The sequence below is a fragment of the Plasmodium relictum genome (assembly GCF_900005765.1).
Source record: "Plasmodium relictum strain SGS1 genome assembly, chromosome: 9".
Taxonomy (NCBI): domain Eukaryota; phylum Apicomplexa; class Aconoidasida; order Haemosporida; family Plasmodiidae; genus Plasmodium; species Plasmodium relictum.
In genome coordinates this window covers 97,195-117,989 of record NC_041687.1, presented here as the reverse complement: position 1 = coordinate 117,989, position 20,795 = coordinate 97,195, and the positions used below count along the sequence as shown (strand labels likewise).

Below are 20,795 nucleotides of genomic sequence, written 5' to 3'. Positions count from 1 at the left end.
ATAAAAAAGTTTATATAATTCATTTAAATAATATTTTCCTTATTAATTATTCATTTAATTTAAAATATATACAATAATTTGGTTATATATATTTATTTTTTTATATGGCATGTAAATGGTTATTTGATTTTTTCAATTTAAATAGTTACAGAAAAAAAGAAAAAAAAAAAAAGCAAAATAAATAGCATGCTACATGCATAAAACAAAAAAAAGAAAAAAAAGAAATAGAATAAATACATAAAAATACTTATAAAATTAAATGAGTTTATTTAAAAACAAAAAAAATTCCTTTAATAAATTAAAAAAATATACTAAAAAGTAATTTCTTTTAATAGAAAAAAAATATTCTATTATACTAATTTAAGCTTAAAAAGAATCTAAAAAAAAAATTACATTCATAGAATATAGTATTAGATAAAATCCATAACTTTTAATAGAAAAAAACCTTTGAATTTGTTTATATGTATATATATATACATAATATTATTTTCTTTTAAAGAATTCATTATAATAAAATTAAAAAAAAATTTAAATACTATTTTTTTTATAAGAGAAATTATTGCATGGTCTTATGAAAAAAAGATAAAATGTATGAATAATTTTTAAAAAGGTACAAAAAAAAAAAAAATAGTAAGCCAACTTATTATTTTAAATATATAAATTAAAATAATGAAAAATAAAAAAATAGAATAAAATTATATAGAATAATAACTTAAAATTTATTTAGGAAATATATTATTTTAAAAATAATAAGTTTATTATACAATATATTTTTTAATAGATCTTTAAATTTTAAAATTTTTTTATAATATTTCATATTTGTATAGGATTTTTAAATAATTTGTATTTTTATTTATTATTATTATTATTTTTTAGAAATATAATTATTTCTATTTTTTTTCTTTTTTTATACTTTGATTGATAAGTTAACACAAATAATTAGTGTATTTTATGTTTGTGTATATATTATTCATGGTAATAAAATAAAATTTTTTTTTATGTAAGACATTTTTTTTAATATATTATTTTTAGAATATAATTTTTTTAAGAATAAAGTTTTAAAAAGGTATATATAAATAAATATGTTTTTGTTTTTTTCTAATTTAAATTAATTAATGTTTTATAAGGAGTAACATTAAAAATAAGTTTATATATAAAGTATTTAAATTATTAGATATGGTTTGCTTTTTATTTTTTTTAATTATTTTCTTTGATTTGATTAAATGTGGGTATAAAGTAGAACATACTGGAAGTGTTGCTTTGACAAGTCAGTTTAATAGTATTGTAGATATAAAACTAATAGGGGAAAATGGCACATTTAATTTAGAATTAAGTAACCTTATAAGATTTCCAGTATACTGTATTCCATTTAGTTGTGTTGACTATAATTCTAAGAGTAGCAAAAAGCCAATATACTTTATTAAGCATGAATTCAAAAATTATGTTTTTTTGTATAAAAACAATGTCAAGCTGATGCCCATTACATTTGATGATAAAGATTATATTTCTGGATTAGCATCGAATAATGGTATTCTTTTAATGATAACTGATATAGATATTTATAGAATTTATACTAAAAAGAATAAAATTAAACTTTTAGATATTAAATTGAATAAAAATTTTGAAATTCGCAAAAATGATGAGATGTTCTTTTCTAGTATAGTGTCAGATACAATTGAAAATCAATTTTTTATTGTATCTTCTATTAGAGAAAATTATTATGTTTTACATGTAAAATATAATGAAAAAGATAATTATATAGAAGTATTAAATGCAATAGATAGTATAGATGGCCAATCTATGAAAGTTCTTAATGGAATAGCTGTGGTAGATAATCGTTTATATATAACTGAAAATGCAGAAAATATTATTAGATTCACTCTTGATAGAGAAAACAATAGTGCGTTTCCAGAAAAAATATTCAGTTATACTAATGGAAATAAAATAATTAGCTTAAGCGCTAGTACTCGTTATGATCAAGGACTTAATGAATATACAGACTTTTTAATAGTCAATTCAAAGAAAATTTTTTCAGGTATTCCATCTTCTGAAAGTTGCTTAGATTTATTAAAAATAAATAAAAATAATCTTGATATTTTTAATATAGTAGATTTATATAGTAAGGATATAAATTTTTTCTACTTTAATATTTATGATGCTCACATATTTATTGATGATCAATATGAGCCAAAGGGATTAGTAAATACCTTAAGTGATAAGGCTAATTTTTTGAAGTATAATAAAAACAAGGAAAAAGAGATAAAGAAGAAACAAGAATCCAATAAATATGTATTAAAGATAATTTGGACAAATGATTATAATTGCACAATTAATAAAGGTTTTGTAGATATAAGAAAATATCATTTAGATGAAAATAATGAAAAAAAACTACCTTTTATTCATATAACAAATCAATATGCATTTGCTCCATATATTACATCTATAAGTCATTGTTCAAAAAAAGATTCAATTTTTAAAGCTGTTTGTTATTACGATACTGTAAATAATTACGTGAGTCTTTTAAATGAACCTACAGAATATAATACTGAATTTAAAGGAAATTTTCATTTTGATGGATTTAAAGATTATATAGCATTTGATTACAAATCAATATCAGATGTGCATATAATAACATATCCACTTAACAATACAGTATATGTGCATTTTGATAAAAAATATTTAACAATTAATTTACCACATCCATTTGGCATATCAATAGATAAAAGTAATAGTACTGATGGAAGAGTTGTAGTATATATAACAGGAAATGATGATAAAAAGAATTACATAAATAAATGTATTATAAAAAAGTTAGAAAAAGAATATGATTGCTATAATGTTTACACTAAAAAAAAAGAATATAATGAATTATATCAGCATATATCTTTTATCACATATGAAGTTGAAGGAGAAGAAATGACACATATCTATGTATCAAATAATAAAAAAACTATATATAGATTAAATAAAAAAGATAATAAATGGATATTTAGTATTTGGTTTACGTTAGATGATCCATCACAGCGTATTGGCCCAATATCAACATCATTAAATTATTTTTTTGTAACAAAAAAAGCACTAAAAAATTTAATTGCAACTTATCCTAATTCAAAAATGTTATTAAAATTTAAAGATGCTAAAAAAGGAGATTTATATATAACTGATGATAAACATATCTTTTTGACTACATCGCATACTGTTATATTTTGCACTAATAATGATTCATATGGACGTAACAGCGGATCAATTATTCATTTCTATGCTTCAATATTAAAAGAAAAATATTACCAATCATTTGGTGTGAATAATATTGTATTAAATATATCAAATAATTCTCAATTTAATTATTATTTGAATTAATAATTTTATAAATATTAGATATTTGTGAATCACACAAAAATGGAACATATATATATGTTATTAATTCAATAAATTAAACTATATTTTATATATAAGTATATATCACTTACTATAAAATTATTTATAAAAATTATACATATTTTGTCTATTATTTCATTTGATATATACTCATTATATTTGTTTATTTATAATTTATTTTTCTTTTTTCTCTTTTTATAGCTATTCCTAAATAATGTAATTATATGTATTTTTATTTTTATTTAATTTTTTTTCTTTTTTTATTTATTATTTTTGTTATTTAAATTGCAATAGTTCCTTAAAATGTATTTACATAAATTATACCGTTAAAAAATATATATATTTGTTTTATAATTTATTTTTATTATACGCATGTGTATATGAATATATATATTTATATTTACATATAGTATATAAATATATTTTTTAAGCATTTGCTCATTTTTAAATTATAATATTTTATTTATATTAACATTTAAAAATATAATTATTCCCTGCCATATTTTATATAAAATTTGAATATAAGTTATTTTATTATTTAATATGTTATGATTTTTTTTTTTTATTAGTTATTCTTAATTGTTTTTAATATATAGATTTATATAAAATGATTTTTACAAGCATATTTTTTATATATAGCTTTAAAATATATAACTTTTTTTTTTTCTAAAGAATTTTTTTTTTTTTTTTCTCGAATTAATACATAATTTTTTTTTTAATTTTAGAATTCATTTTTTTTTAAAATTTTTAAAAGTCTTAATTATTAATTAGTCTGAATCTATATCACTTAATGGATCATTATTCCATGCACTAAATAAAACCTTTTTGAATTCTTCTTTATCAATTACCTTATCGTTGTTTTTATCAGCATATTCAATCATATGATTTAATTCGTTATCACTGATATTCTCACCTTTAATAAATAAAAAAATAAATAAAATAATGCAAATTTAAAAAAAAAATTTTAAATGTAAAATATTTTTTAAATTACATGAACAAATATAATTTTATAATTTATATACTACATATGTATATATATATTAATACCTATATCAGTACAAACTTTTCTTAAAGAATTTAATGTTATTTTGCCTAAAATGAAAAATCAACAAAAAAATTCTTTATTGTCTTAGTTTTTTTTTTTTTTTTTTTCTTGTAAATAAGTTCAAAATATATATATATATATATTATAGACCAGTTATATTTAAAAATATTTAGTATATCTAATATTTCTAATAGTTGCAGATACAAATTTATTAGAAAAAAATAGTAATAATAATAATAATAATAAAATAAATAAATAACCAGTATCATTTGGATCAAATAAAGAAAATATTTGTTCTATTTCTTCATCATTGTATCTTTTATGAATATTTTTTGAAGCTATATCAAAAAATTCATCAAAATTTAATTTATCATCAGTAGTTTTTTTTATTTGTAAAAATAAACTTTTTACTTCTTCTTTTTTAAAATTCAAGCCTAATGATTTTAAAGCAAAATAAAATTCTCTTATATCAATATAACCACATTTATTTGTATCAAATAAAGAAAAACACTCAAAAATTTCTTTTTCAATGTCTTCATTAACAGTGAATTCTTTATTATTTTCAATTATCATTATGGTTTCATATGGTTATATACATTTAATTAATTCATTTGCGTTTCTTATTTATCTTTTAATATTTTAAAATATATTATTGTATAATTTATAATTTTATTTTTAAAAAAGTAAATTTAAATACACAGAAAAATTTTATTTTTACATAAATTTAATAATTTTTCTTAAAATACACACAAAAAAAAAAAAAAAATTATTCTTTGTTAATGCTAGTATTAAATAAAATTTATATTTTTTATATTTTTTATATTTGATATAAAAAATATAGATTTTTTTTTTTTTATATAACTTATAAAATAATTTACATACTTCTAGTTTATATTGTACTAAAATGGGTATTTTATAATAGGTAATAATTTATAAAAAAAAAAAAAAAAAGATAAAAAGTCATATAAGTTAAAATTATAAAGAACAAAAATGATTTAAATATAAAAGATATATAATTCTTTAAAATATGATACAGATAGAGAGACACCAATAAAGCTTCTCACATTAATAAGAGCATTTAAAAGTATATACCCCAAAATAATACATAAGGAATTATTTTCTTTTTTTTTAAATTAATTTTTTCTATTTTTTTCCTAAAATGAAGGAATAATTGTTCAACTGCTATAGTTTTTTATCTAATAAAATGTTTTTTTTAATATTAATTATCAAAAAAAATTATATGTTCTAAATTTACTTTCTTATAAAATATTTTATACGTTATTATATATAGTATAATACATTATTGTTTTCAAGCCCTGTAAATTCTCTATAACCGTCATTTATAGATATGGAAAAAGTTTCATTTTAACATTTTACTTTTTTACATTACTATATTTTATAATATTTTCTTATATATTAATATTTTAGATATAATAATTTTGAAATATAAAATTTTTTTATAAATATATATCTTTCCTATATTTGTGTAGGTTAAATTTATAATGAAAAAAAAAAAGAAAAAAGATGTTCAATTATTAATAATGAAAAAATTCAATTGAAATTTTGTTTTATGTATTTACTTATATGTATATGTATATATATATATATATATATATATATATATATATATATATATTTAAATATATTTTTTCTTTTTTTTTTGTAATATAAAAAAGTGATTTAAGTGTATGAAGTTTTGTGACACTTTTTTTTTCTTCAGTATCTTTATGTAAATAATTAATAAAAAAATAAAATAAAAAATATATTAAAAAAAATAGTGTATTAAAAATATTAACAAAAAATAAAGAAATACTATGAAGTAGATAATTGACATTGAGGAAGAGTTTGTAAAAAAAAAAATAAAACAAAAAATAAACAAAAAATAAACTGTTCAGAAAAAATTTAAATAATATATGAAAAAAAAAATTTACATAAAAAAAGATATAAAATATAATAATTATAATAACATAAATATTGCTATTTTATTTTTTTTATGAGAAGTATTTCATAATTTTTTTATATGATTTTTTTATTTTTTATATAAATTAAAAATATATATAAATTTCCAAATTTTAAAATAAAAGAAAAACTTGATAACTTTATGAATTAAAAATGGTAATATTAAAATGAAAATAAATTTATATTAATTAAAACAATCTGTTTTTTTAACTATTTTTATTGTGTTTTTTTATTACATATAACAGTATGTATTTGTTTCTGCAAAATTTTCGAAGTTCTTATAAAATATTTATATAAATTAAAATTTACTTTGATTATTATGTAGAACTGAAATATTTATATTATTCTTACGAAAAATATATATATATATATATATATATATATATCTCTTAATTGTATAAATGTTTATATAATGTATTATAATATATGAATGCTTAATAAATATGGAATCATTAATTTTTATAAAAATTATTTTTTTTTTTTTTATGTTGAAATAATGTATGCTTTTATTTAATGATTAGGAATTTTAAAATATTTAATAAATATGGAATTTTTATTTATTTTTTATTTTTAGGGAAAAGGAATAAAAAAACATTTAAAAAGAGTAAATGCTCCATCTCACTGGATGTTGAATAAAATGGGAGGTCAGTACGCTCCCAAAACTAGTAGTGGGCCACATAAATTAATTGAAAGTATTCCCTTAGTTATTTTGTTAAGAAATAGATTAAAATATGCTTTAACTTTTGATGAAGTGAAACTGATATTAATTCAGAAAATTGTAAAAGTTGATAATAAAATAAGAACTGATTGTACCTTTCCTGTTGGATTAATGGATGTTATCCATATAACTAAATCTAATGAATACTTCAGATTATTATATGATGTTAAAGGAAGATTTGTTCCTCATAGAATTACAAAAGAAGAAAGCCAATATAAATTATGCAAAGTGAAAAAGATAATTCTAAGAAAAGGAAGATTGCCTATTGCTATTACGCATGACGGTAGAAGTATACCATATATACATCCTGAAATTAAAGTAAATGATACCATTAGATTAGACTTAGAAACAGGAAAAGTTTTAGAATTTCTAAAATTTCAAGTTGGTAGTCTGGTCATGGTAACAGGTGGTCACAGTGTTGGAAGAGTTGGTGTTATTTCTTCTATAGATAAAAATATAGGAACATATGATATTATTCATGTAAAAGATTCAAGAAATAAAATATTTGCTACACGATTAAGTAATGTTTTCGTTATTGGAAACAATGTAAAACCATATATTAGTTTACCAAGGGAGAAAGGTATAAAATTAGATATTATTGAAGAAAGAAGAAACAGATTAAAGGCATTAAATAATTAAATGTAAAATATTATAAAAAAGAAAAAAAAAAAAGAAATTAAATGAAAAAGAAAAAAAAAAAAGAAATTAAATGAAAAAGAAAAAAAAAATAAATATTATGCTTTATTAAGACAAATTTTAAACATATATATAAACGCATATGTGTGGATTCTTAATAATTTTCATGCAATATCAATAAAATATATAAAAAATTTTATCTAAAAAGCTTCAAAAGAAAAAAAAAAGAAAGAAAAATTAATGATGAAATATATAATTTTTATTTTATTTTATTTTAAACATTTTTGTTTTTATTTAAATGAAAAATTCAACTTTTTAAAAACTTTATATTTTGTTTTTCGTGTTTTTTACCTCTAAGTTAATAATTTAAAAAAAAAAAAGGTGCAAATATAATAATAACGTTAAAAACTAAATCTGTTCTATTAATCATTTTTTTTTTTATTTTCTTCTTTTCTCTTTTTTTGAACAGTACTTTGTTATTTTGGAAAATAATCAACAGAGAAAAAAAGTATATAAACATAAAATTACATTTTCTCCATTTTTTCTTTTTAAATTTTTTTCTTTTTTTCAAAATTGTATTTTTTTCTAAGAAATTTGTTGTTTGAAATTATTTAATATTGAAATAAAAAAGAAAAAGTAACATATATTATGTGTAATAACATTTTTTTTTATCTTTCATAGTTTAATTTACAAAAAATTTATAAATAAATTTTTACAAATAGATCGAAGATTACTACTAGAAAAAAAAATAAATTAAACGTTATGCACATCAAATTTTTAATTAGTGATAAACATCTTTTTTTATGTTTCGTACAATTTCTATCAAAATAGTTGTATATATTTATAAAACTTTAATAAAATAAAATAAATTATTATTATAATCTACGAAGTTATTCTTAAAATTTCTTTATATATATATACGTACTCTCCGGTGTATTATATATATTTATCTTTTTATACAATAATTTTAATAAAGGAAGTGCATTACTTTAAGTGTTTTGTATTTTTTTTATGAGTATACAGAAAGTACATAGCCACTAAAAATATAATATATAATTTATTATTTCTTTTTATATTTTGCATAAAAGTTTACCTTTTTTTTTTTTTTTGCTTCAATATAATTAAACAAATGCACCATTTTCCTTTTTAATTTTAAGATATATGAAGTCATTTAAGGAGTCTTATGTTTTTTTTAAAAAATGATGAACTTTTTAAATTTTTGTATCTTTACATTTTGTTTTTTAATATATGTTCAATGTTCTACTACTGAAAGTTTCAAATTCATTTACGTCAATTATATAAAAGATAATAATTTAAAGAATGAATCAGATAATTTTCAATATATTTATGTAAATGAAAACGAAGATAAATTTCAAATAAAAAGTTCAGTTGTAGGAGAAATTAAACTAGAGGATGAAATATACTTTTACAAGAGTTTTACAAAGGTAATTAATTATTTTAAATATGGAATACCAGTTAATGTAAATTTTATTTTTGAATATAATGATGGTGATTTAATTTTACTTAATCATGATAAAAAAGGAGTTATCTGTAAAATTAGTGACTTATATTATAGTGAAAATGGTACAAAATATACAACTAACAAAAAAGAAATGTATGTAAAAAGTGAAGTATTTGATATAGTAAGTTATTCTAATTATAATAACGATATGATAAAGAGTGTAGCATTATGTGAAATTAAAAATGATGTTTTTTTGCCAACGAAATATTTGTGTTATCCATCATTTAATGTGGGATTAAATGCAACTTTTATAAAAAATGAGGAATATAAAAAATTATTAGAATCAATAAATTTATACATGATTGAGGATAATGCCCCTTTACTTCAAAAAATATCGGATTATTTTAAAAACTTATTTAAAGTTGATTTTGAGAATATTAACTTTTCCTATTACATTTTTAATAAAACAATATTATGTAATTTACAGAATTTTTTACCTAACAATATAAAAGATTACCAAAAAGATGAAGAAATACAACATAAATTACAGCTATATAATGATGAATACATTGATAGTAATAATACTTATTTATTTAGTAATATGTCAGATTATAAAAAAATAGATGATAAATTTATTATATGGAGACACAAAAATAAAAATTTAGTTGAAAAAAATTTCGAAAAATGTAATACCTTTTTTTTTAATCAGAGTAATTATATATCTGAATACAAAAATTTACAAATTGTTTATGAAAGCTCCTTATATAAGCATATAAATTTATTTAAAAATGCATCTTTAACAGAAATAAAAAGTATTTCTTCTGTAGGAGAATACACTGCATTTTTATATAAATATGATGATTACATTGTAATATTAAAAAATTATAAGCCTTATTTATATTTTCAACTAAAAAGCGTAGTAGATATAGTGCTATTCCAAGATAGTTATAATGATTTAAACTTTTATTACATTAATTTAGATATTGTTAAGAACACAATGTACATATATAGATGTAATTTAAATTCAGATGACTTGAAATGCAAAGAAATATCTTATATTCCTTATGAGAATAATGTACAGCAGCCAACCTTTTATATATCAACTGTTCAAAAAAGAGATATTTCTGCTGTTTTTGTAAGTACAAAAACTAAGATTTGGAAAATATATAAAAATAAAAACAATACATATGAGAGAAAAATATTAGATTACATATCAAATAAAGATACAGAATATTTTGGTCATATAAATTGTTATATAATGGAAATAATATATGAGAAAAAACTATTTTATAAATACTTAAGCAACAAATCTAAGAATGTAGATAAGGTAAATGGTTGTTCATATTTAAAGCATTTTACTGATTCTGAGAACTCATTACTTACATCATTTATGGAAAATAAACACTTTATGCAGAAAACTTATCATATAATTAAGGATAAAAAATTTATTGTTTCATCTGGAAGTACTAATTTAACAATAAAAGTAAATGAAATGTCAAATTTAATTATGATATTCTTTATTATTATTATCCTACTTTTAGCTGTTTATGTAATTTTTAAAATTGTGTCATTTAAGTAAGTAGTTATATAGAAAAATTATTTTATTAAATAATGTTAGCTCTTTTTTTTTTTTTTTTTTTTGTTAAATCACAATATAAAAAATTTACTTTTAAAAGATATATATAATTACGATAACATCGTAAAATTTGCATATTTCCTTAATTACATATAGCATTTCATATTTCATTGTATTTATTTATTTTTTTTTTTTTAGTAAATCAAAATTTGGAAAAATGAAGCAATATATCTTTGATGATGCTAGAACTAGTTGCGCATCAACTGTGGGAAGGGCCTAACTTTTTTTTTTGTAATTTCTTTAATATAATCTGGAAGTTTATTTAGAGAAACTTTCTTTTTTTTTACCGATCTTGTTATGTCTACATATATATACCATCTTACCTATATTTTTTCCCTTTTTTTTTTTTTTAGTAATTTTCCTTTTTTATTTATTTAATTTCCACTATTGTAATTTTATTAGTTCGATCTTCACTCAAAAAGAAAGAAAAATAAAATATTATAATTATTTTCTTTTATAAAAGTGTGTTTTATTATTAAAAAAAAAAAAAAATTATTGTTTTATTACATACATTTGCTTTAATATAGATTTGCTTGAAATTTATTTTAGGTGTTTAATAAAATATTTAGGTTTTTTATTTCATTAATGCGCTTATTTTTTTTTTTTTCTGTTTATTTCATTATTATTTATATTTTAATTGCTGTATCTTTCTAAGATATATGTATTTTAATTTAATTATTATAATTGATAAATATATGTTAAGTATAAATTTTTTTTAATTTACTAATCATTCTTTTTTTTTTTTTAACAATATTTTTTTTCTTTTCCTTCCATCATTAAATGAAATATCTTTATTAAAATTTCTTTAATTTTATATTTTTTTTTATTATGATTTCTTTTTAACTGAGTTTATGTATTATTATTAAAAAAACTAATTAAAAAAAAAAGGATGATTTTTTGAAGCAATTTTATTTATTATATATTATTTCTATTAATAATATTTACATAATTTATCAAAAAAGGATTAAATTTAATAAAATGAAATGAATTACATTGAAACATATTATAATAAATATATAGTTCGTATAAATAAATTTTAATTGACAATTCATATTTATTCAATTATTTTATTAAAAATAAGCTGAAATAGTCCTTGAAGTATTGATTAAAGAATATTTTTCATTAGAATATATATTTATATGTATTTATACATCTATTGAATTATTAAAAATGAAGTTGTCTCATGTAATTAAATGTGACAAATGCTATTTTTCAAATGATGGTTTATTTTTAATTCATATAGTAGATAATAAAATTTTTTTAACTGAATTAGAAAATTTTGAAATATGCAGAATTTATGTAAATAGTTATAAAATTGATGATATAGATTTTTCTAATGACAATATTCATTTTTTAGCATTGATAAAAGATAAAGGAAGTGTGTACATATATTCATTGTATAAAGAATATGTTGTTAAAAAAATAGAAGATTTTTTTCAAACATATTTAGTCTCATTTTTTCTTTATAAAGATAACAAGATATGCATATATAAATATGAAAAAGTAATATAAAAACATTTACAATCATTTATTTTTTATCATAATAAATAAAAGATAAACATATATTCATCATTTAAAAAAAAAAAAAAAGGAAATTTCTAAATTACTATTGTCTTATTTATATTACTTTTTTATTTTTCTAATACATTATCATTACTTGACTATGCATAGTTTGTACTTTATTAATACATTATTATTATTATTTTATTAAAACATCATTATAATTTTATAATTTTTTTTATATTGTTAATTTAATTATAATAAGTTAGAAATGTTTTAGTGTATATGATATAAATAATGTTGAAGAATCCTTAGTAAATATAGAAAATGTAAAATTTAAGAAAAATGGATATTGCTTAAATGATGAAGGTAGCATATTTGCTTGTATAATACAAAATAATAATAAAATTGAAATATCCTTAATATCTTTATTAAATTATAATGTTGTAAATAATATATCATGTAATAACTTTGATCCCAATAAAATTATATTTACAAAAGAAAATAACATAATAACTTTTAGTAATAAAAAAAAATCATTATATATGTATAAAGCAAATGGAGAATTACTATTTGTATATACTTATGAATATGAGTTACCATGTAAAAATTACAAAGAAGAAAAAAAAAAAAATATTAATTAGATAAAATGAATGAGTAAATATATGAAATTGGATTATTATTAGGAATATATAATTATTTTTACTTTTATTTTTGTATTTTTTTTTTTTTTTTTTTTTTGACTAAAAATATATATTTAATATTTCATTTAAAATTATAGGTATAAATGTCGTAACTAAAAATGAAATAAAAAACATTTTATCAGTAGGATTTGAAAATGGAATTGTAATAACATTTTATGAAAAATGTACTTTTTAATTGTTATTATAAATTATAAAACAAAAAAACATACATGTTTTTCTAGGTTGAAATATTAAGTCTTAAGAATTTTAAGAAAATTGAAACCTTATTGTTAGATGATATAATTGCATTTAATCAAAAATTAGTAAAAATTAAATTTAAAATTCTAATGAAAATTCATAAATCAATCATATTTATCTTTATAAAATTTAATAAATTATACTGAAATACAAATTCTCAACATTTCAGAAGATTTACAAAGAAAATATTTCAAATAAAGACTCAATAAATTGTGTCCTTTCAACTGAGTTAAAATATATATACATTAATAAAAGCAAAATATAGTTAAAACAAAATTCTTCATTAAAATACTTGAGAAATTTACTGATATTAGAATTAATCTTTTTTTTATGAGTTTTTTATATTTTCTTTCTTTTTCATGTATAATAATATATAGAAGGGTTATGTAATTGAATGAATCTCTTTTACTTCAATTCTTTTTTTCATTTTAGATATAACATAATTTCTCACAAAAAAGATAATGAAATTTTTGCCTATTATAGCAATAGTATAAATAATGAAAATAAAAGAAATTTTTTTTTTTTTTCTTTATAAAATTTTAATTATTTTTTATGATATAGTTTCAGAAGGAATAAAAGAGGGAGAGTACAAATTAAAACGTGAAAAGGTGATATACTTAAAATAGAAGTTCTATTTTTATGTTTATATTTTTGGAAACTATATCAAGATGAATTTATATATTTTATTTCATATAAGTACAACTGCTCATTTTCTAAAGCATTTCAATTAATAATTCTTTATTCATATGCATTTTTCTTTGTAAAGGAAGAATCTAATGAATGCGTTAAAAAAAATATTTTAAAAAAAACATCAAAAATAGGAATAACTGTTTTATCATTTAGCGTATGTGGAAATTATTTAGCGGCCATAAATGGTAAATAAATATTAAGTAAAACTATAAAAATAAATGAATTATATATTTTTAATGATGATAATAATTAAATAATTACAAAATTATATACGTTTTGTAGAAAGACATAATAATGTAGTGAGAGTATATGAAATGGAAAATCATTCATGTATAGCTATATTGCAACAAAAAAATATTGTAACAAATATACATTGGGATAATACATTAAATAAAGCAAGGTTAAATATATAATACTATTTCAATTTATAACAAAACAAGATATTATCAAATTTAAATGAAAGTCAATGGCAACTGTTCTCGTATTATTTTGCAGACTTTTAATTTGTACAAATACATCACATTTATTTGTGTGGCTACCTGATGAATGTGCTGTGCTTGATATGCCAAGAAGTATAAAAAAATAAAAAAATAAAATATATCCTTACATTTTTCAATTTTATTTTACTTATTTTTTTTGTTTCAGATTTTATATGTAGCGATGCAAAATGGAATTGTTATGGAACTGTTTTATTAGCTAAAAATGATGTAGGCTTAAAAATTAATAAATATATATGTATATTGTATAACATGAATAGAGTTAATAAATAATTTTTATTTATAGGAAAGTTTAACAGTATTTTATCCAAAAAAAAAATGATTGGTAAAGTATAACTACATTTTTTTTTTATTACCGTAGTAATCCATACGAGTTATTTACATATATATATATATATATTTATCTGCATTATGTTACTTATATAATTAATATATAAATTAATGGGTCTAAAGTTTAAAAAAAAAAAAGAAACAGAAATAAAACTATTTTTTTAATCTCTTAATTATAATAAAAGTAATAAAATATTTCTTATATACTTTATTATAAACAAAAGGGAAAATTTAAATATTGTTGAATAGAGATTAAACGACTTTCCATAAAATTATTCATTAAATTCAGTTAAAAAAAAAAAAAGTTCTTAATGATTAGTTTATAAAACTAATGTGAAAATTTTATACTCTTTATATAAAATGCTTTTTATAAAAAATGATAAAAAGAATGGCTTCTAGTGAAGCCTTGAAATTGTTTAAGTAAAATTGAACTTAAAAAAAAAATATAAAAAAAAAAAGCGATGAAAAATAATGAGAATGAAAAAATATGATAAATATAAACTATTTGTTAGAAAAAAAAAAATATGAATATAATTTTATTCTAAATATGGCCAAAAACAAATATAACAAATGAACTGGAAGGAAATAATAAATACTTTTATTATTTAAAACTAATTGCGTATTTATTGTCTAAAGCACATATTTCATAATTTCTTCCATATTTTTATTACATATATTGTTTTAAATTTATAAAATATGCTCCACTTATATATGTACAATATTAGAACATATTAATAAAAAAATAAATATATATATATATATATATAGATGTTTTAGTGTTATACATGGTGATGTTAAAAAAAAAAACGAAAAAGAAAAAAAAAAAAAGGACTTCACTTCAAAAGTATTTTTTTTTCTTTCTTTAAATTCATTTTTTTTTTCAATAAATTATTCTTCTCTTTATATTTATTAGCTTATTTCTTTAGTAATTTCACTTTTTTTTTTTTCTTTTTTTCTTTTTTTTTCTTTTTTTTTTTATATTTTATATATTCTATTTGTAATGTTCTCTTGTAAAAATACAACAAAATTTACTTAGAAGTAAATTTTGTAACAGCTTTTGTTCCTTCTGAAACTGCATGTTTTGCTAATTCTCCTGGTAAAACTAATCTTATTGCAGTTTGAATTTCACGTGATGATAATGTGTCTCTTCTTGTATATTTACATAATCTTGAAGCTTCAGTTGCTATTTTTTCAAAGGTGTCAACAAGGAATGAATTCATGATGTTCATAGATTTTTTTGAAATTCCTGTATCTGGATGAACTTGTTTCAAAACTTTAAAGATGTAAAGTCCATAGCTGTCATATCTAGACTTCTTTCTTTTTTTTTTGGCATCTGGAGCAGCTGTTGCTGATTTTTTAGCCTTTATTGGTTTCTTTGATACCATTATAAAATAAAAAAAAAATTATTAAAAAGTTGAAAAGAAAAAAAAAAAAAAAAGTGAATATAAGTTTTTAAGTGAAGAAATTGCTAAATTTTTTTTAAAAAAATATTTATTTATGATGAGTTTTCTTTTCTAATGCTTAAAATATTATAATTAAAATATAATTTTTATAAATATTTTTTTTTAAATATGCAAAAAAAAAAAAAAATAAAATTTTAATTTAATTTACATTGTACGTGTCATTTTTTTTTTTTTTTATCCGATATTTTTTATATGCACATGCACATATGAAAAATCGTCCCTGCATATTTCGCTATATATATAATACATATGCGCACACACGAAATATATATAAATGTTGGTATTTTGATACTTCAACTAATTTATATATTATTTAAAAAAAAAGTCATATATATGACATAATGATACGTAATATAATTTTCTGATTAAAATCATTTGTATGATTTTTTTTTAATTTATGCATGATGCAATGTAAAATATTATATGTGTGCATGTGATTATATTCAATATTTCGTTATAAAAAAAAAATATAAAATTATATTTTTACATATAAGTATGTTTTTATTTTGTCAGGCTATGACCTTTTTGTTCAAAAATAAATAAGAACTCTATCAATGATATATATGTATATAATTTATTGAGAAAATGTATTTAAAATAGCAAAGTATATACATTAAATTATGTAAATAAGATTGTATTTTTTTGTAATTTTTTTTTTAGAAAAAAAAAAATTATGTATGAACCAAATGAAAGTAATATCTTTAAAAAACGAATAATTATATATTAACATACAGTTTCAAAATTTTCTTGCTATAAGTTTTTTTAATAAATATTATTTTTCAACAACTTCCATGTTTTCAATATAACACAAATAAAATGTAATTTATTACAAAATAAAATAAATTTATTCTATTAAATAAAAACTTTAATTCATTATGCTTTATGATATGACATCATAATTAAAAAAACAGCCTTAACATTTTTTTTTTCCTTTTTTTTAATATTATTTAGAACTATACAGATTTATAATTAAAATAAAAATTTATTAAGGAGCTTAATAAATTGTCTTTTATATAAAACTACTTTTTCTTCTTTTTTGCATTTTTGTTCATAAGAAAATTTTTATATAATTAAAATGTAAATCTATATACACAAAAAGAAATACGCTATATTATATATTGAAAACTTTATCTAAAGAAATATTAACTCTTTTATTTTTTCTTTAAATTGTTTGTATCATTCTTTTGAAATAAAGCTTTAATTCTTAAAGTTGATCATTTATTAGAGATATACCGGAAAACAATACATTTTTTTAAGAATACAATGCTTTTAGTTATTTTATTTAAAATAATTTCAACATGAAAAATTGAAAAATGAAGAAAAATATAATTTTTCTTTTTATATATATAACTTTTTTTTAATCTGCAATAAAGTAAGATATTTCAATTTATGATCAATAACAAGTTGAAGGAATTTTTATTATAAATGCATAATAATTTATTCAAAAAGAGTAAATTATAAGTGTGATTCTACCTTCAAGGAATAATATAAAATACACATTTTGTTCATTTAATGAATTATTTTTCATAAAATGATCATCTTTAATAAATTTTTTTACATTATATGAATTTACTCTTTATGAAATTAAAAATATTTCATTATTTTTTTAAGATACTTATTATAAACTCTTAAATTTTTTAAAATTGTTATTAAAAAAGTAAAAACTCTATAATATTGTTTTTAATAAAAATTTGCAAAGTTCATTACTTTATGGATAGGATTGCATGAATAGTAGCATTAATAATTTCAAATAAACATATATATATATATATATATATATATATATATATATATATATATATATATATTCTTTTTTATGTATAATTTTTTTTTCGCAAAATGTATTTTTATATTTAATTTTTTTTAATTTTTCACTTTGCATAAAGTATTTGCATTTGCATACTATTTATATATTATTTTATATCATTTCGGGACTTTTTTTTTTATTTAATTGCATGATATCGCACAAAATGATTAACATGTAAAAAAGCACATATATATATATGATGGGGGTCTCGTGTATATATATTTAAAAACATAATTTATTGCATTTAAGAATTACATGCTTTTTAAACTAGTAAAATATATATAAATTTCCTTTTAAATGACTTGTAAAAAATACATATACTCTTTATATACACATTTAATATTAAAAATAAAGGTATATATATAATTATTTAAACTTAAAATATATATATAAAAAAGCCATTTGCATAATCGACTCAACTCATGACAAAAAAAAAAAAAAAAAAAAAAAAAAAAAATAAAATGCATATATAAAATTGCACATTGAAAAAAAAAAAAAAAAAAAAAAAAAAAATTATGAAGAATTCATTTTTTTAAAAAAAAAAAAATAATACCGAAAAAATTTAAAAAAAAAAAAAATTTATGAAAATAACTTCATTTTAAACAAAATTTCATAACTTTTTATTGTTTTTATTCAATAATTTTTTTTTTTAGAATATTATATTCCTTTTTTATTTTATTATATATAAATAATCAAAAATGTCAGGAAGAGGTAAGGGAGGAAAAGGATTGGGAAAAGGAGGCGCAAAGAGACATAGAAAAATTTTAAGAGATAACATTCAAGGTATTACAAAACCAGCAATCAGACGTTTAGCAAGAAGAGGTGGAGTTAAGCGTATTTCTGGTTTAATATATGAAGAGATAAGAGGTGTTTTGAAAGTATTTTTAGAAAATGTAATAAAGGATTCAATTATGTATACTGAGCACGCAAAAAGAAAAACAGTTACTGCTATGGATATTGTATATTCATTGAAAAGACAAGGAAGAACATTATATGGTTTTGGAGGTTAAGTTCAAAAAATACTTCTAATTCAAAAGAAAAGGTTTATTTACATCCTATTATGTTATTTGAATTTTTTGTTTTTAATACTTAAAATGTATTTTAAATAAAAGAAAGAAGATAATATAAAAAAGGATTATATATAATATTTAAAAAAAGTTGAATAAAACAATGAAAAAATATATATATCAAAGCACATCACTATTCTTTAAAACATAAATTCTTTTTATGTTTATAAAAAAAAATATATATATTCATAATAAATTTCTCAGTTTTTACATATATAAAGCGAATGCATCAAAGGGAAAAAAAATTTCTTTTTTTTTTTTTAATTTTTTGCTTTTTCATACATAATATTCATATTACTTTTTTTTATGCAATAGTATGAATTTTAGGCTTCACTAGAAGCCATTAATACTTATAAATTTGTGCAAAATTAATATAGTTTTTTCTAGAATTATATGGTTAATTTTATTACTTTTTTATTTTTTTTTGCGAATTTGAAAACAAAAAATATTTAATTTTATAATTTAAAAATATAAATCTAATAAAATAATAAAATTTAATTAACTGAATGTGTTATGAAATTAAAAGGAATTAACTAAGGAGTAGAGTTAAATATAGGAGCTTTTATAATATATTTTATTTTTATTCTAGTTCTATGTGAAATTCTTAATTCGAAAATATATAAAAGGAAAAAATTGAAATTTATATTATCGAAAAATTATCTAAATTACAAAATTGGTTATGTATATACCCCTCATAATTTATTGTAATACTATTGTTATTCTTTTTTTTTTATTTTATTAAATTGATTATTTTTCTCTATTTACTTTTATAGTATGAAATTTTATTACTTTTCACAGAATAGTTATCTTACATTATTCATTTGCAAAAAGAAAATCATATGAATAAAATGGACGCGATTTTTCCCTTAAAAGGTAAATGATTGCTTTATTTTTTAAAATATCATTATTATTATTACTATATATTTCATTTTTATAGAAAAGTAAAGAAAATGATTGCAAAATTTAATTATATCATCTAAATTCCTTATTGTTTTAAAATTGATTAAATAATATGAATAATAAAAAAAATTGTAATGAATTACTACTAAAAAATAAGGAAAATAAAAAAAAAAAAATAATAAAATTTCTCATAAAGTTTAACGTTTACAAATAAAAATATTATTAAAACTTTAATAAAAATATTTATTATTTTTAAACTTTTAAAAAATAAAATAAATAATAAAAAAATAGTATAAGATAAAATAAAAAAAAAATATATACTTGAAATAATATTGAATAAATAAACAATTTAAAGAATTAGATTCATTTATAAAAAGAGAAAATATACATAAAACAAATAAACAAAAAATGAAAATTTAAAAAAAAAAAAAAAATGGAATTTTAAAATTAAAAAAATAATAATAATAATAATAATAATAATAATAATAAAATAAAAATAAAATATAAAATGAACTATCTAAATATAAAATATTCAAATACAAAAAAAGTGGGAAAAAAAAAAAAATTATATGTATAACACATTTAAAAATATAGTGTTAAAAATTTTGCTGCAGAAATGTTTTTCTTTTTCATATTATATATATAAATAAAACAATAGGAAGTATGTGTAACATAAATTTGCATTAAACGAATAAGAATTTTTAAAAATTCAAACATAAATATTAAATGTAAATTAAGTAAAGGAAATAATAGTATGAAGTTAAAT

General features: G+C 17.5%; 7 protein-coding genes across 7 annotated transcripts; 5 read left to right on the top strand and 2 right to left on the bottom strand.

Annotated features, from left to right (window-relative positions):
• Nucleotides 1-1,176: 1,176 nt before the first annotated feature.
• Nucleotides 1,177-3,360, top strand: PTEX88 (translocon component PTEX88, putative; the record flags this gene model as incomplete). The annotated part of the gene is made up of 1 exon (XM_028676450.1): nt 1,177-3,360. One exon carries the CDS (start codon nt 1,177-1,179, stop codon nt 3,358-3,360), a length of 2,184 nt encoding a protein of 727 aa, XP_028532937.1.
• Nucleotides 3,361-4,145: 785 nt separating this feature from the next.
• CEN4 (centrin-4, putative) lies at nt 4,146-4,996 on the bottom strand (the record flags this gene model as incomplete). The annotated part of the gene is made up of 3 exons (XM_028676449.1): nt 4,146-4,291; nt 4,426-4,470; nt 4,684-4,996. 3 exons carry the CDS (start codon nt 4,994-4,996, stop codon nt 4,146-4,148), a joined length of 504 nt encoding a protein of 167 aa, XP_028532936.1.
• A 1,539-nt stretch (nt 4,997-6,535) lies between these two features.
• PRELSG_0902600 (40S ribosomal protein S4, putative) lies at nt 6,536-7,739 on the top strand (the record flags this gene model as incomplete). Its single annotated transcript, XM_028676448.1, has 2 exons — nt 6,536-6,538; nt 6,957-7,739. The coding sequence occupies 2 exons, from the start codon at nt 6,536-6,538 to the stop codon at nt 7,737-7,739; spliced, it is 786 nt and encodes a 261-aa protein (XP_028532935.1).
• Nucleotides 7,740-8,935: 1,196 nt separating this feature from the next.
• Nucleotides 8,936-11,054, top strand: PRELSG_0902500 (conserved Plasmodium protein, unknown function; the record flags this gene model as incomplete). Its single annotated transcript, XM_028676447.1, has 2 exons — nt 8,936-10,773; nt 10,973-11,054. 2 exons carry the CDS (start codon nt 8,936-8,938, stop codon nt 11,052-11,054), a joined length of 1,920 nt encoding a protein of 639 aa, XP_028532934.1.
• A 950-nt stretch (nt 11,055-12,004) lies between these two features.
• Nucleotides 12,005-14,784, top strand: PRELSG_0902400 (conserved Plasmodium protein, unknown function; the record flags this gene model as incomplete). Its single annotated transcript, XM_028676444.1, has 12 exons — nt 12,005-12,337; nt 12,604-12,937; nt 13,116-13,180; nt 13,260-13,340; nt 13,445-13,503; nt 13,708-13,763; nt 13,843-13,883; nt 14,042-14,150; nt 14,248-14,365; nt 14,461-14,537; nt 14,611-14,672; nt 14,749-14,784. The coding sequence occupies 12 exons, from the start codon at nt 12,005-12,007 to the stop codon at nt 14,782-14,784; spliced, it is 1,371 nt and encodes a 456-aa protein (XP_028532933.1).
• A 1,036-nt stretch (nt 14,785-15,820) lies between these two features.
• Nucleotides 15,821-16,177, bottom strand: H2B (histone H2B, putative; the record flags this gene model as incomplete). The annotated part of the gene is made up of 1 exon (XM_028676443.1): nt 15,821-16,177. One exon carries the CDS (start codon nt 16,175-16,177, stop codon nt 15,821-15,823), a length of 357 nt encoding a protein of 118 aa, XP_028532932.1.
• Nucleotides 16,178-18,760: 2,583 nt separating this feature from the next.
• Nucleotides 18,761-19,072, top strand: H4 (histone H4, putative; the record flags this gene model as incomplete). The annotated part of the gene is made up of 1 exon (XM_028676442.1): nt 18,761-19,072. The coding sequence occupies one exon, from the start codon at nt 18,761-18,763 to the stop codon at nt 19,070-19,072; it is 312 nt and encodes a 103-aa protein (XP_028532931.1).
• Nucleotides 19,073-20,795: the final 1,723 nt, after the last annotated feature.